The 17,099-nt window shown below is 40.3% G+C and overlaps 2 protein-coding genes across 3 annotated transcripts in view; both read left to right on the top strand.

The window, feature by feature from the left end:
- Nucleotides 1–1,866, top strand: part of fbln5 (fibulin 5) — a 32,059-nt gene extending 30,193 nt beyond the window's left edge. Inside the window, exon 11 of the mRNA XM_034195659.1 lies at nucleotides 1,215–1,866. Within this exon, the coding sequence (XP_034051550.1) occupies nucleotides 1,215–1,376 (162 nt within the window). The 3' untranslated portion in view covers nucleotides 1,377–1,866. The remainder of the gene's footprint in view (nucleotides 1–1,214) is intronic.
- Nucleotides 1,867–2,137: 271 nt separating this feature from the next.
- The window catches only part of LOC117500587 (tandem C2 domains nuclear protein), a 43,907-nt gene continuing 28,945 nt past the window's right edge, over nucleotides 2,138–17,099 (top strand). The window contains exons 1-6 of one of the 2 annotated variants that reach the window (XM_034159316.1): nucleotides 2,138–2,287; nucleotides 4,355–4,512; nucleotides 4,608–4,796; nucleotides 5,365–5,532; nucleotides 8,562–8,638; nucleotides 14,818–14,887. In XM_034159316.1, the coding sequence (XP_034015207.1) occupies nucleotides 4,446–4,512; nucleotides 4,608–4,796; nucleotides 5,365–5,532; nucleotides 8,562–8,638; nucleotides 14,818–14,887 (571 nt within the window). In that variant the 5' untranslated portion in view covers nucleotides 2,138–2,287; nucleotides 4,355–4,445. Of the gene's footprint in view, nucleotides 2,288–4,272; nucleotides 4,513–4,607; nucleotides 4,797–5,364; nucleotides 5,533–8,561; nucleotides 8,639–14,817; nucleotides 14,888–17,099 lie in introns of those variants that run through there. The other variant, XM_034159317.1, reaches the window with a different exon arrangement.

Genomic DNA, 17,099 nt, shown 5'->3' with positions numbered 1-17,099 from the left:
ATGTAGTAAATAGGAAATATTGAAATATTCCTATTGCAACACAAATCAAATTAGTTTTAAATTAAATTTTTATAATTCACAAACCAAATAACTGTTAAATAAATAAACAAATAAGCTTGATTTTTGTTTTTTTAAAAAGGTGCATGAGTACTATTTGATACATGACAAGACAAGCAGATGTTGATGATCACTCAAGTTATTAAATGGTAAATGGACTGCATTTATATAGCGCTTTTCCATCTGCCGCTCAAAGCGCTTTACAATTATGCCTCACATTCACCCTGATGTCAGGGTGCTGCCATACAAGGCGCTCACGACATACCGGGAGCAATAGGGGATTAAAGGCCTTGCCCAAGGGCACTTACTGATTTTCCAGTCAGGCGGGGATTTGAACCCATGATCTTCTGGACTCAACCCCAACACCTTAACCAGTAGACCATCACCTCCGTTATTCAGTTTAATTACATAAACCCCAATATCCAAACATTCTTGTTCCAACAAAAATCACACATTTTTTATTTCATTAACACCAACAACAAAAAACTCTTCATATTTTCCAGAGTATGTTGCAAGACCTCTGAAACCTGTAAAAAAAAAAAAAAAAAAGTAAAGGAAAAAAATTGATGTACTGTGTACTCTGGACAATATGGTAATTACCAAGTTAAAAAAAAAACATAAATACGCTTAATTGAAAAAAATCCTATTTCAAGTTGATTTTTTTTGTATGTTTCCAAAAAAAATTTTAAATATTTGTTTTTACTCCAGAAAAAGCTATGTATATTTTTTAAAAGTAGTCAAACATTTCACTTACAGATTTATAAGTGTTAAATATTTAGTAGTATTTCATTATGTTTTGAAGTTTTTTTTTTTTTTTTTTTTTTAGGGGTAAATGTATACAGTGGGTACCATAACAGCAGGGAGTGTGCAGATACTTTTGCCACTAGATGGCGCAGTAACCATATCCAGGGAGATGAGATGGATAAATTTGTCCTGTGCAGCAACAGCAAAGAGATGAGCAGGATTTACTGTCGAATGTGATGAGATGAGAATGTCAGATTGTTTGTTCATAGGCTAAGAAAGACAATACCCTTTCTCAAATTCCTTATCGAGTTTGGAAGCAGCATTGTGGAACACATCATTGCACACATGCCTCGAATTTCCAGCCTTTCCTCACCTTCGTGCCTCACATTCCTCCTCTGTTCTTTATCTTACAGCAAACCAGTAACATGAGCGCCACGCTGGTGCTGTCACGGCCAGTCAAGGGTCCCAGAGAGGTGGTGCTGGACCTGGAGATGGTCACCGTCAATAACGTCATCAACTTCCGGGGAAGCTCCATCATACGCCTGATGATATTTGTGTCAGAGCACCCGTTCTGAACGCTCCTCACGGTCATGATCTTAGATGCTTCATCACCTTTAAAAACAAAAAACAAAAAAAATGACTTCATCCTTAATAAAGACTCGGCCAAGATGAGCTGACGGGAAAACGTCCGTGTTTGATTTCCACGCCCGGGTTTAATGGACACTGAGCTTTTATGGCTGTGGGATGGACTTTCTACACACACACACACAGATCTTCATGGTGTACAATTTCTGTCGTTCTGTTTTAAGACATTTATTTGAACGTTATTGAAATACGTCCCAGTGAAGCTGTGAAAGTGACTTTTAATTCAAACATGAGATATAAGAGCTGTCATTTCATCCTGTTTTTTTTTTGTTTTTTTTATGACACAGGTGCAGATCCTGTTATCTGAAGTGTAATTGTGCATTTTCAGTGGCAACATGTGAAGTGATGTAACAACCACCCATTAACTGAATTATTGATCACCGTCTCTGTTAGACCAATAAATGTCTACATCACACAGTTCTGTCTGCTGTGAGCACTGTGTCTCCTCAAGTCAGACAGATTTTCACACTTGTTTTGAATTGTCATTTATAAACCTGTTCAGTGACATCAAGCTGTCATCAGACCTGGTCAGTAAATAAAAAAAAATATTGGACAATATAATAATAAATTAAAAATAACAGCAAAGACGGAGAAACCTGAAAAGTGAGGCCGACAAAGTGTTGTACTCATGGTTTTTCAGGGAAGGAAGTCCCGGAATGATGAGAGAGAGGGAGGAGAGAGATTGTGAGAGAAAGTTAGAGAGAGAGAGAGAGAGAGAGAGAGAGAGACAGACCTGGGACCTAAGTGCAGAGGGAACCGGAGCTCATTTTTCCTCTTCACTCCGCTTGTGAGTGTGAAATGTCCTGCTGGATGTGGAAGGTTTAGCTTCAGCACCGCATGGGTGAGTTACCTGTTTATCTTGTGGCTGTTTCCTTGCAATTTGTGTGTGTGTGACCAAGAAATCCTTCATGTACCTGTAGCAAAAATCACAAGTGTGAGAATCGTGTTTGTTGACAAACTGCCATCACTGGGATTATTTTTAATTTCTGTTGGGAGAGCAGTTTTATTGCAAGTGCCTCCAGATGAACTCTTTTATTTCTGTTTGTTGTATCATAGTTACCCTTCACGTTGGCAAAGCAAAGAAAGCAGGGTATTGTTTTCACACACATGTGTACAAAATAACTCAAACAACTGGATGGATTTCCTTTAAACTTGGTGGAAATATTACTTGCATAGATATCTACAATTTGTTACATTTTGGTCAAAGGTCAAGGAAAACATGGTCTGAAAACAACCTTTTTTGCATAGTTAAAATTGTAAATGGACTGCATTTATATACTGCTTTTCCATCTGCATCAGATGCTCAAACCGCTTTACAATAATGCCTCACATTCACTCCAATGTCAGGGTGCTGCCATACAAGGCACTCGCTACACACCGGGAGCAACTAGAGGATTAAGGACTTTGCCCAAGGGCCCTTAGTGATTTTCCAGTCAGGCTGGGATTTGAACCGACGATCCTCTGGTCTCAAGTCCAATGCTTATCCACTAGACCATCACCTCCCCAACAACTCAGCTCAACAACAAAGAAGCTTAGATGGAACAAACATGGCCAGAATATTATTTTGATGCATATCTAGAGGTGATGAGATACTGGAGTAGTTCTCAACATCAAGGATAACAAAAAAAAAAACCTTGTATTTTTATTTATTTATTTGCTTATCTGGACCAAAGGTCCAATGAGCTTATGTCAAGCAAAGTGTGTCATCCATCCATCTGTTGTCCTGTCACAATTCATAGGAAATGCTGCTTCTTCACTTATTGATGGATTTTGGTTCTGATGGTTTTATCTGCTTTGTAAACACTATTCACAATTCTTCCGCGCAGAATTTCAAAATTTTAAGTTTGAGGCAATTTTTGTGTGTGTGTGTGCTGAAAAGTGTGAAACTCACCCAAAACTCTGCTTCTCCTTTAGTTCTTATTAGATTTTGATTCATGTGGTTTGGTTGCTTCATCTAAAGCACTGTTCACAATTCTTCTTTTCAGAATTTTGAGATATTTAATTTTTGGGAAAAACAGGCTTTTTTTTTTTTTAGTAGTGAAATCTACAGCCCGACCGATATATCAGTTGGCTGATAATATCGGTAGATATGAGCTTTTCATGCCCATATCATTATTGCCATTATTTTGTCACATATGAAAACTTTTATTCACAGAATAAACAATGTTTGAAAGGGTGTCATTACTTAGTTTGTCCAACAGCATAGTTTGATAGTAGTTTATACTGCATGACTGGGGCCCCCATCACCCCATGGTCACATTAGCTACAAGAGGTCAAGCAACTGCGTTCATTTTCAATCACAGGGGTGTTTTACAGCAACAAGACACAAGTAGTCGCTATGCCACCAAAGACAAAACACGGTGCCCTCCAAAAGTACTGGGCCCCTTGATATTTCAAACATTTTAATTTGCTTATGCCATTTCAAATACAAAAAGTAAATCGGGCTTCTCAATAAAAAAAAAATCTAAAATTAAACTCAAATTATCTTAAACTCAGTCAAAGCAAATCTCTACAACTTGATATAAATTAATTAAAATATAAAAGCCAAGGCGATGGGTTGCATCTTCATCATGAAGCTGTATAACTGGGGATACAAACTGCAAAACATGCATTGTGCACAATTTCTCCAATCACACCCACAGAAGCCTATAACTTCTGGGTTGTCTGGACGGCTTTCCTCACTCGTCTCCTTGCATAGTCACTCAGCACCTGCGCGCGCACACACGTGCAGCAGAAGGACTCAAATTTTGCAGACACCAATCTGCACATTAATTTGAGGACAAACTATAATACAATATTTAGATTCTAATTAGGCTTAAGGTGGGAGGGGGGCAGTATTGCATGCTCTACAAAACATTCTAGGCTGACTTGGAATGTAGATTTCAGCTGTGCTATCCCAAATTTTTAGGAGTACAAACTTCAGGACCAGAAGAAACTGGGGTTGGTATCAACCTGTAGCTTCCACGGCTTTACGACTAAAAACATTTCCAGTCAGATCCATGGAGTGCCTCAAAAACTGCTGTGAGAAGTTGATGAGGAAGAAGGTGAAGGAGCATGAGACCCAAGGTAAGCTTGTATCCTGCACGGTCGGGTATTATAAAGCTCTGAAGGACAGTTTGATTTATTTGTTTGATTTGGTGTGATTTGCTCTGCTTTTGAAGTGATCAAAATGAAGATGCCTCCAGCCAGTCCATCAGTTGGTGACGGGAGAAAGGGGGCCAGGGACGATTACCTGATATCCAAGCTGCCCCCAGATGGGAAGGAGGTGCCCTTTGTTCTGCCGACCCTCAAACCTTCTTACATACAGCCCAAAGGGCCCCGTTACCCCAACTTACACTCTGGACTGCAGAGTACGTGCTTACCAAAATAAACAAGGCATCCGGCATCGATGTCAGACATGTGATACAGTTTCATTTTCTTTTCTTTTTTTAAATTTATACCTTGGCCTTCAGCTTTGAGGGGTCAAACCCTTAGCCTAGGCCTTAGGGGTAAAAGTGCTGGTTTTGGAATTGAGGGTTTGGGCTTTGATTACAACACTGAACAAAACATTAAAACAATTCAAGCTCAATAAACCTTTGCTCATTAAAAAAAAAAGAAAAAAAAAATCACTGGAAAGAAGACAGAGACTCCGCTTCTACTCCACACAGCACTCACAGAACCTGTGAAAAGGCTCAGTAGGATGTCTAGCAACTTGTTGGAGATCCTGCAAATGTTTCTGAGAGAATTCCAACCAACTGAAGCAAACAATTTGTAAAAACCAATATAGGACACGTAGGAGCACTGCTGCTATTCACGCTTTCTTTCGATAAGTATAGCGCGAGGATGTGGGTGATGGCTGACGGTTCTTGGGTGTGCAACCAGACTGCTGTAATTCCTTCCTTGAGTGTGATCTGACATGCAGCCCTGCTGTCTGTGCAGGCTCGGCCAGGTACACATATGCAGAGAGGAAGGCCGAGCTGTTGGGGTCAAACCACATCTCCTACGGCAATGAGTCCAAGTTCCATGGAGGCCAGACGGCTGATTACAATTCCCCCGGTTCAACCCGCCGGCGACATGTGCACAAGAACTACAGCCCTCAAAGCCAAGGTAGTATCAATGTTCAGTCCATAGTAGAGTACTGCCCATGTTGCAAAACTACACGGTTAGCAAAGAGATTTGGGTGGAAAAAGGGCGACAATGCCAGAAAACATTTTCAGGTATGTACACTAATAGATGTGCAGTGGAGGCCAAGTGGTTAGTGTGCTTGGTTTTCAGTGTGGAAGGTTCCTAGTTCACATCCCACCCCTGCCTGTTTCTCCACGTAATGTGGAGTTACGTCAGGAAGGGCATCCGGTGTAAAACGTCTGCCAAATCAACATGCAGAGCCACCTCGGATCTGCTGTGGGGTTCATGAAAAAACAAGGGAGCAGCTGATGTGCAGTGGTAGGAACAGTTCACCTAATTAGCGAAGCTAACCTTTTCATTAGCTGGCTACCTTTTCAGCTAACTTTGAAAACCATTTGTGGACCAATTAGCTTCCACTAACGTTAGTTCCTCTAACTTTAAGAGCACTAAGATTTTCTTTAATGAAGTTAACAATTAAAAATGGATGTAAACTCTAAAACCATACACATTAGTTCCTGTTTGAGCTTATACACTCATCCTGTTGGCAAAATTGATACACAGTGCAAATGCAGCAAACATCACCTTGACGAGATGGAGTAAGAGGTCACACCAGATTAAATTAATCAGTTAGATTAATTAAAAGATTTTGTCTGTGTATTTTTGTTTCTTAATATTTTGCAAAAAGGATGGAAGTCAAGGATAAAGCAGCCGATCTTCTCGGTGTAATCCTGATCCCGTCAGATCTCAGAAGCAAAGCAGTGCAGTACCTGGTTAGAACTTGGATGGGAGACCTCTTTGGAACAACAGCGGCTGTGTGTGTTTCTCCGGGTTGCACTGGAGTTACGTCAGGAAGGGCATCCGGCGTGAAACTTGTGCCAAAAACAAATGCGGATCGGGCTGTATCCGCTGTGGCGACCCCTGACACAACGGGAGCAGCCGAATGGACGACAACAACGGAAGTCAAGGATAAAGACTGTTGTGTGAAATTCAGCAAGGGAGTGAGACAGGCACTGGATAGAGGTGAAGCCATTCTGGACAACTGGACCATGACTGCAAATGTGGTGAGGGAGATAGGAAAGTACTGGGTATGACACCTGGACAGAGGAAGGAAGATGAGATGATTTGGTAATAGAATGAAGAAGTACTTGAAAGTATAAGGAGAAAGAGGTTGGCAAAAAAGAATTGGGATAGTCAGAGAGATGATGAATGTAGACAGGAGTACAAGGGGATGCGGTGTGAGGTGGAGATCTTTCAGAGGATGCAGGACATATAGTGATGTGTACACAAAGCTGAACACTAAGGAAGGAGGAGAGGACTTGTAGCAAACGGCCAGACTGAGGTACCGAGCTGGAAAGGATGTGCACTGCACTAGGTTAGGGTGATAAAGGGTGCAGATGGTAATGTGGTAAGTGAGGAGAGTGTGCTGAGAAGGTGGAGGGAGTATTTTGAGGTGGCAAAAGAGGTGGTTTATGAATGTGGCGAGAGAGGCCATGCAGGTGTTTGATGTGACAGAGGAAAATGCAGAGGACAAGGTGAGAGGGGTGATCTATGTCAACCACAGGAGCAGCCGAAGGAAGATTGTTGTTAGTCATTTAATATGTCCTGTACTGTTAATAAAATATGTTAAATGGAAACTTTTTAAATTCATTTAGTATTTTACTTATGTAAATCTTGATCATCTTCTGATCTTGGCATGCTAAAGCAATTCATATTTCTACATATTAAAATTTCAACTATTTACAGTGCATCTCAAAGTATTAACAGTGCTTCACTTTTTCCACATTTTATTATGTTAGTCTCATTTCAAAATGGACTAAATTCATTTTTTCCCGCAAAATTCTACACACAATACCCCATAATGACAATATGAAAAAGAAATAACAAAAAACTAAGAAATCAGATGTACATAAGTATTCAGTCTTTGCCATGAAGCTCAAAATTGAGCTCAGGTGCATCCTGTTTCCACTGATCATCCTTGAGATTCTTCTACAGCGTGAACACGATGCCTGGCGTGAATGCCAGGCATCGTGTTTGGGGAAAACAAGGCACCACCCCTACAGTGAAGCATGGCGGTGGCAGCATCATGCTGTGGGCAAGTTTTACAGTGGCAGGAACTGGGAGACTAGGCAGGATTGAGGGAAAGATGAATGCAGCAATGTACTGAGACGTCCTGGATGAAAACCTGCTCCAGAGCACCCTTGACCTCAGACTGGGGTGACTGTCCATTTTTCAGCAGGACAATGACCCCAAGTACACAGCCAAGATATCAAAGGAGTGGCTTCAGGACAACTTTGTGAATGTCCTTGAGTGTCCCAGCCAGAGCCTGGTGCTGCAAAAAGGAATGGGGAAAAACCGTCCAAAAATAGGTGTACCAAGGTTCTGGTATCGTATTCAAGAAGACTTGAGGTTGTAATTGCTGCCAAAGGTGCATCAACAAAGTATTGAGCAAAGGGCGTGAATACTTATGTGTATGTGATTTTTTTTGTTTGTTTGTTTTTTATTTTTTAATAAATTTGCAGAAATTTCGAAAAAAAAAAAAAACTTTTTCATGTTGTCCTTGAGGGGTGTTGTGAGTAGAAAATTAAAAATTAAATTTACTCCATTTTGGAATAGGGCTGTAACATAACAAAATGTGCAAAAACTGAAGTGCTGTGAATACTTTCCAAATGCACCGTTGGCCAGTTTTTCAGGGTTTTAGAGACTAAATAAATAAACCAAAGTTGAAAATATCGTTAAAGTTAGAGCTTCAGCTATATTTTTGAGTGGTTAATTGGCTTAGTGTTATCACAGTTAACTTTTCAGTTAGCGGATTAGCACATAGCTAACTTTTAGCTTAGCTATTCCCGCCACTGTAAATGAATATTAACTAAATACAGTTATTAACTCTGAAAAGTATTGGGAGGTGATTGTAAAAAATAACTTCTGTTCCAATGTTTTGCCTTGTTTTTCATCATACAATCAGAGAAACGTCTAATGTCTGAATTATTTTTAATGTGGACTAATGGTTGTAGGTTGGAGTCTGGAGTGTGGTCACCAAAGGCTGAGCAGCTCTATGTTTGATCTGTCCAACTCTCAGAGTCACTTACAGGTGAGCCTGTTCTCTATCTAATCTGTAGTCACACAACAATTCTCACAGTGTGTCAACCAAGACTAAATATAGTTTTATAGTTTTCCGCTGTCCTCAGTGGAACATTGCAAGTACTCGTTACAGTATGCTGGCATTTAGAGTTACAGAGCAACACTTCAGTTTAATCTTTAATTCAAGACGTTTAACAAAAATGTTCCATTAATGATTTTTATACACAGTTCCTCCATTTTTAGATGATTTAAGTAATCATACTAACCCAGTATGATTATTTTTAATTCAAATTGTCACTTTTACATCCAGTTTTCTTGAGACAAGTCAGGAGATGGATACATGAACATTTCTAAGTCACTGAGTCTGAGTCTTGGACTTAATTTACTTCAATCATTAATGCTAACAGTATGGTCACGTATGGTAAATCTGCCCGGAGTTGGCAGTTCTCAAAAACAGAGAGAGATAGTGGCGGCTGCTGGTCTTTCTAAGAGGGGAAGCTCATTGTTGGCTTAAATTATAACATTTAAATTAATTTATAAAATTGATCAAATAAATTTATTTATACATAAATTCTGCCCTCCGTTCCTTTTCAAGAAAATGATCTGTGACCCTATCGTAACAAGTAGGTGTCTTTTCCAGTGACTTGACCCCTGTCCTCTCAATGGCACATGCACTCACATGTTCATTGCTCTTTTCATGCCTTTCATATGCCCAATCAAAGTTACACAGATCCCCAAAACCCAAGTTTCACCAGACAAGACATTGCTGAGATGTTTCAACTAGAGGCCAACAGTACATTTTCTTTTTCACAGCACTTCCAGTCAGCCAGCAGATTTTGTCATATCAGGAGAATTGAACAGACCTGTTACCTTTCTCCACTTTTTGCACCTAAATTTCCTAAATAAGCCTAAATTTCTCCTCGTAAGGAAAACTATCAAAGGGCTTTGACAAAATCAGGTTGACAATATTAGCATTGTCTGCCATCGTGTGTGCACTTGTTAGCTGCCTAGTTCACTTTGACCTAACCAACATTATGAATGATTAACAAACTAATGAAGCAACATTAAACTTGAAAAACATGTTGAAATGATTGTGTCGGATGATTGGGTTGTTACGTAACAGTAACTCAGACTGAGACGAACTCCATTTAACAGCTGCTCTCTTGTTCCTAAACACCGCACGACACAGAGGCCACGCCCTTTATCATTACATGATGTACGCGTGCTGACAGAAGGTCATTAGCTAATGGTGTTAATTAATGGTGTGGCGCAACAAATACTTCAGGTTACAATGGTATTTGAGAAGACTGCATAAAAGACACAAAGAACAGTAACAGCAGTAAATGTAAACCACGTAACAGCTAACCAGTGCATGCTGGGAAAATCCCAACTTCCGCAACACACTACATTATGTTAAACTGAAAAAGGAAATACTATGTGTGTTTTATTTACAGTATAATAAATGAACAATGGAAATGGTCAAGTAATTTCACCAAGCAATTACCAAGAAATAGGTTGCAGTTTGACTTTCCACTTCACTTGCAAAACCCGCGATGGGACTGAGCTCCTGATGATTAAGTGATGGTGTATATCTGAAAATAGTTGTCAATCAAAATGGGATTCAGCCTTTCGACCGATCCTCCAATCATCAAGCAGAAGCTCAGCGTCCAAGCCCGCCCACAGCTCCATTCACCTCCAGAGACGCTGAGCGTCTGGGGGCGTGACAAAATCGGTGAATTTATCTAATGACCGTCGAAAAGGCAAAGAAAAAAATGTTCCATGCAGTCCCACTGAAGTGAACAGAAGCTCGACTTCTACAGGCAAATGCACTGACCACAGACCGAATAAGAAAACGATTTCTTCAAATCTATGCCATTGATACTATGGGAATGTATGAGAAGTTAAGAAAATCGAGTGTCTATTTGTGATAAGTAGCTGATTCTGAACAAACCCCCTCTTCAAGATGAACGTGTTCTAATGCATTTGTAGTCAATGAAATGTTACATAACTGTATTTATTTGACATTCTAGGGGAAGCTGAGCTTGTTTTATTTCATCGACACTGTGGTTTTGTAAACATACAAAAATGTCAAACATCGCATCGCTGTCCACATATTTATGGACCGGACAGTCAGTTGAACTAATTAAAGCATTTTCACCACACACACACACACACACACACACACACACACACACACACACACACACACACACACACACACACACACACACACACACACACACTTTCATCTTCAACTGCTTATCCAAGATTGGGTTGCAGGGGGCTGATCCTATCCCAGCAGTCATAGGGCGTGAGGCGGGGTACACCCTGGACAGGGTGCCAGTCTGTCGCAGGGCCACATATAGACAAACAAACACATGCACAACCGCACACACACCTATGGACAATTTAAAGTTTCCAAACCACCTAGCCTGCATGTCTTTGGATGTGATGTGGGAGGAAACCGGAGCCCCCGGAGAGAACCTACAGAGAAAGGCCCAAGGTAGGAATCGATCCCATGACCTTCTTGCTGTGAGGCAACAGTGCTAACCACTAAGCCACCTCACCAGAAAAAAATAATTAGTGTGAGACAGGACTGTCTCACTAACCTGTCTCACGACGGTCTAATCCCAGCTCACGTTCCCTATTAGTGACTACGTTTACATGCAGCCAGTAACCCTTTCATAACCGAAATATTAGCAATAACCTGGTTGCGCACAGCCATGTAAACACCAGCAAAAACCCGAATATGCTCATATTCTGGTTTTTAAAAACCCAAATAAGACCCCTCGGTTTATATCATATATATAATATATCAGGTCATATAAACGCGCATCGGGATATCCCCATAGAAAGGAACATTATTTTGTGTTCTGCGCATGTCCTATCCGCAAAGAATCTTGGTCTTTTGAGTACGGCAACTACTTGTATGCGGCGCGCGCAACCCACCGGACACCACAGAAGCAGAGATAAACAGCGCATTGTGTTCTGCGTCTTTATCAGGCGGGCCAGTCGCAGCACCGGTCACCGCGATTGCTCTGCTTCTGATGCGCTTACGGAGTCTGCGGGCTCGGTAAACGCCGCAGCGGGCCACTCACACCGCCCTCCTCTCTGCTGTGCGGAGCTGTGTCAACTGTGGCAACAGGTCCAGAGAGTAGTTTGCTGTTTTGATGCTGAGGCAACCCGCAAGGATAGATTTCTTGCAGAAAAAATCCACAGCGCTGCAGGGTCTCGGTATACCGCAGCCGCAGAGCTCCATGGCCATAACTTGGATTCTTTGCGGGTCCCTCATCCGTACCCCCGGAGGCAGTGAGCGAAGGGAGAGCACGCGCATTGTGTTCTGCGTGCCTTTATTTATAATCTTCTTGCCCGGAAGAAAAAAAGAGAGTGTTTACACAGGAGAGACAAGTGAGAAAATGTTAATACCTGTTTGAGAAAAGTGTATAAAGTGTGTAGTGAGGGGTTTTACACGAAGCAAGATTTGCACGAACGCCAGACCAAATCAAGCACCGGTGGAAGACGTGCGTTGCTGTTTAGATGGGGATATTCCAAATGATACCAATGATCATGTATACAGGAGTAACTGTCTGCTTAAGCATGTAAACGGGTTATTCCTAATGATTCAGAAACCGGAATATTGACATTAACCCAAATATTAACGGCATGTAAACATAGTCAGTGGGTGAAAAATCCAAGGCTTGGTGAATTCTGCTTCACAATGATAGGAAGAGCCGACATCGAAGGATCAAAAAGCGATGTCGCTCGCTATGAATACCCACTATACGGAGCTTTAATTCCAGTTGATGAGACGATTGTCCCTCTTTGTGATGGGTCAGCAGTGACTCACCGACTCTCAGCCGCAGAGTCGGTCTCTGTATTGACCGTCCATTATGTGGCGAGGAAACAGTGAGCGATTTTGGTGCAGCGTTTATTGACACTTTCAATGAATACAGTCATAGTGCGTCTGATAAGTGACATCTGCGTGTGTTTACACGAGAAATAAAAAAAAAAGTGCCATTAAGATACTGATTCCATCCTAAATAAGCCCAACTTATTTTGGAAATATTACCCCCAGTTCAGATGATTTATTTATTTATTTGAAATGAAATTGGAGGTGAATTTGTGTTTGTCATATGTTACTGAGTGGTGTGTTGGCTGAATGCACACGGTCGGTGCAGCTGGATGTACTTGTCTTTATGGGAAAAATGACAAGTCTGCTACAAACAATCAATGTGTCATTCAAACCCTCGATAAACAACACAACAACCCGCACAGATCCATTTCTATTTACATCTGTGTTTTTGTTTAATATCCAGAGCAACACGCAGCGGGTGAACCAGTGCAGTTAGCACAGGTGTTTGGCTTGGCAGCCACATGAGCAAACAGTAATAAGTAATACAGTCATGAAAGGAACTGTAACCTGGCAGCCCATGTGAGAGCAAACAAACAGTCTACTGAATGAGAAAATGGTTTAATTCAGATGAAAACACAGCATTATGAGAAACCGTGATCATCATCTTGTGCTAGTCTGCAAGAACATAAAAATTTATTTCCTGAACTGATTTTGCACCCGTTAAATGCTCTTTGGGCATGTCAAGGTGTTTTATTTTCAGAGCCTCTAGGCCTGGTGACTACCAGGGCCATTCAATATGCAGTTGTGGGTGCAGTTCTGCTAATCCACTAACGGCTAATTAGCAGATCTAACTTTTTCATTAGCGCATTAGCTTTTCAGCTATCTTTGAAAACCATCAGCGGATCAATTAGCTTCGGCTGAATTTAGTTACACTAAGTTTCAGTCCACTAACATTTTTTGTTGGCATAGTGAGTAAATCTTATCAGTCAAAACATTTATTAACAGAAAAATCATACATGTTAGTTTGAGTCGGTTGTGTGTTTTGCGACAGGCAGTATGGAAGTAAATCTGTGCCATTAGAGTTTGAAGTTTAATTTCTAAAGTTGAATTTGTTTAGCATCAAAATATTCAGCTTCAAAAACTTCAGTCAAATAAATAAACAAATAAATAAATAAACCTAAAAAAAAATAAATAAATAAAAACTTAAAAAAAAAAAAAAGTTGACCTAAAAAAATATTTGACCTAAAAAGAATTTCAAAAAATAAAAAAGCAAGGAGAAGAAATCAATCCCTGTCTCAATCATCCAACCTTCAACAATTTATCACATCTTCTTCTATTTGGTCTGTCTGTCACATGACCAGTGAAGCAAAACATGATTGGCTGAATGTGTCTTCTTCTTCTTTCTATTTGGTCTTGGTGTCACATGACCAATGGAGCAAAACATGATTGGCTGAATCTTGGACGCTTGAGACAGGGATCGTTTCTCCCTGCTTTTTGTATTTTTGAGGTTGAATTTTTTTTTTTTTTTTTTTTGGTTTATTTTTTTTTTAAGTTGAAATTGTTGAGGTTGATTCTTTTTTTTTTTTTTTTTTTTTTTAGGTTGAAGTTTTTGAGGCTGAATATTTTGATGCTAAACAGATTCATCCTTAGAAATTCAATTTCAAACTCTGATGGCACAGATTTACTTCCAGAAGTCAGGCTGCTGTGAGGAGCTCAGCCCTCTCCAGCAGAAGGGGGCTGGGTGGCTGCTGCAAAAAAGTTTAATTTACATTTCACATGCAGCAGGTCAACTTTGCCCAGGAACCAAAAATGGTACAGGGGCATAAAAATCTCCTCCAGTCCAAAATTCTTTTTCCATTTTAAAGAAACATCCTAGAGAGTTACATGTTGAACAACAAACGAGCTTAATCATTACCCATTCATTATGTAGAGATGATTGTTTTCTGTATGATGAAGGTATAAAACTGCTGTGGTTGTAACCTCTTCATGATTCTGAATGCTGATTCTTATGAGAGCATTAATTTAATGTTTTATGGGGTTTGTTAGTACACAGAATGCACATCTCACGTTTTGCACGTGGATTAAAAACGTATCTTTTGTTTTGTGGGACAAAAATCTACATCCAAGACGTCAGAACCAAATGATGGTAAAGCTGCAGTATGTAGAATTTAGTGTCCTCTCCCTTTTTGCATGGTTGTTTTATTTCAACTCCACTGTGGTGGTGTAGAGAAGAAAAAATACAAAAAAATTCATCCAAATACTTAAGTACCTCACTGCATTTGTGGTGCGTATATATTGTCATGGTTGTATATGTGTGTGTTTATGTTCACCTGCAGCACTTGGACTCCATCTCCAGCACTGTGAGCAGCACATCTTCTGTGGTGGGCTCCTTGGGAAGTAGCCTTGGTAACACCAATTTACATAATATGCTTTTAAAAAGCTTTAAAGCTGTACGGCCTCTCAAATTTCACAAAACTGACTTCTACGTTGCAACAATACAGCTCATTTTAATGAAGAGAACATATGTACCTGGGGGCAATTCTAACACCGTCATGTGTGCATGACTGAGGTTTTGAGATGACCTTTGACCTGACACACTTGATTGATGGGCATTCCTGGGGAGTGCATGCTAACATGTAAAATGCCTTATAAATCACTTCAGAGTCTGGTTTCAAAAACAGCAATTTTACATTTAGAAGTGTTTATTTTCTACTAACCTTTACAAAATATGTAAGAAACATATTCAATTTATACATAAATTAGCTGTTTTGAAGTTTAATTTACGTTTTTGAGCAAGCAGGCAACTAACATCATGCTGTTTACTCTGATTGGCTATCACCATGTGCTTCCCAGCATCCTTTGTGCAAGTCAGGGGAAGCACCCACGTAATCTAAATGTCGCTACTAAATGTAGGTCATGGCATCTGATCACTTGAATTTTCCCCCTTCAGGGATCAAAATACGAAATGTTTTCCAGACAGTGTGAATTTTGATCATGTTGGCAATGTCATATTATGAATCACTTATATAAATGCTAAGAAATAAAATTATAGTGGTGCCAAAGGAAATCCTTTTCATGACTTAAATCTTAAAAACCCAAAGGATGTACAGCTTTAAGCCAATTTTTTTTTTGCCTTTATGACAGAGAAGAATCAGGTTAATCAGCTCAGGAATCCAACTAGCCACTTTGTGTACTGTTATGATTTGGAGTGGAGCTGAGTCAAACAGAACCCCAAAAGCAGGCAGCCAGGACACAAGAGTGAAGTGCAAAGGGTGCTTTTAGTATCCACAGTGAACAACATGACAACAGCGATGGGACGATCCACGGTGACAAACAATCCAAACAGCAGAGACGGAGTGAGCATACAAAAGAGTTCAAACCAGGGAGACAGGACGGAGAACACCAGGGAGGTAAAGGGGCGGACCAAACTAGCAGAGGATGGGAGCACAGTGGGGAATAATGACATAAAATGTGCTCATGACAGAACATGATGGGGAGACAAACAAACATGCGTAACTGAAATAACTGGCAAATGAGGAAGCAGACAGGTGTGACTTATAAGCAAATGAACGGATTGACAACAGGTGATGAATCAGTGAAAATGGAAAAGTGGAGATAGGAGAGGGAATAAAGAAACACAAAGAGATCAAAGGTAAAATGATCATCATGAGGTAAATGGAAAAGAAACCTGATCAAGAAATATAAAACCAAAACATAAAGTACACAAAATGCAAAAAACAAACATGGAACTAAAAGACAACACGATAAAAGATAACAACTCAAACATAGATCAAATAACAAACAGTGCAAATCCTGAAACCTAAGTCACAGAAAATAAACACGGAACTCAAATATATATATATATATATATATATATATATATATATATATATATATATATATATATATATATATATAATATGACAAACCTAACAAATACATCAAGAAACTGAACAGCACAAATAATAAGGACCAGTGGACAGTGGGCGGGGGAAACATATGGACACAACACGAACACAGACAACAGGCTAATCACATGTAGGGGAGTGAACACCATGGATGACCAACCCATACACGCACACACCAGACACAGCCCAGGGGCGCACACACACACACAAGAACCAAGGTTGCTGATACATACATATACACACACACACACACACACACACACACACACACACACACACACACACACACACACACACACACACACACACACACACACACACACAAGAACCAAGGGTGCTGATACATACACACACACACACACACACACACACACACACACACACACACACACACACACACACAAAAGAACCAAGGGTGCTGATACATACATACACACACACACACAAAAGAACCAAGGGTGCTGATACATACACACACACACACACACACACACACACACACACACACACACACACACACACACACACACACACACAAAGAACCAAGGGTGCTGATACACACACACACACACACACACACACACACACACACACACACACACACACACACACACACACACACACACACAAAAGAACCAAGGGTGCTGATACATACACACACACACACACACACACACACACACACACAAGAACCAAGGGTGCTGATACAC

Source organism: Thalassophryne amazonica, chromosome 19, assembly GCF_902500255.1.
Source record: "Thalassophryne amazonica chromosome 19, fThaAma1.1, whole genome shotgun sequence".
Lineage (NCBI taxonomy): Eukaryota > Metazoa > Chordata > Actinopteri > Batrachoidiformes > Batrachoididae > Thalassophryne > Thalassophryne amazonica.
This window is presented reverse-complemented; position numbering and strand designations above follow the sequence as displayed.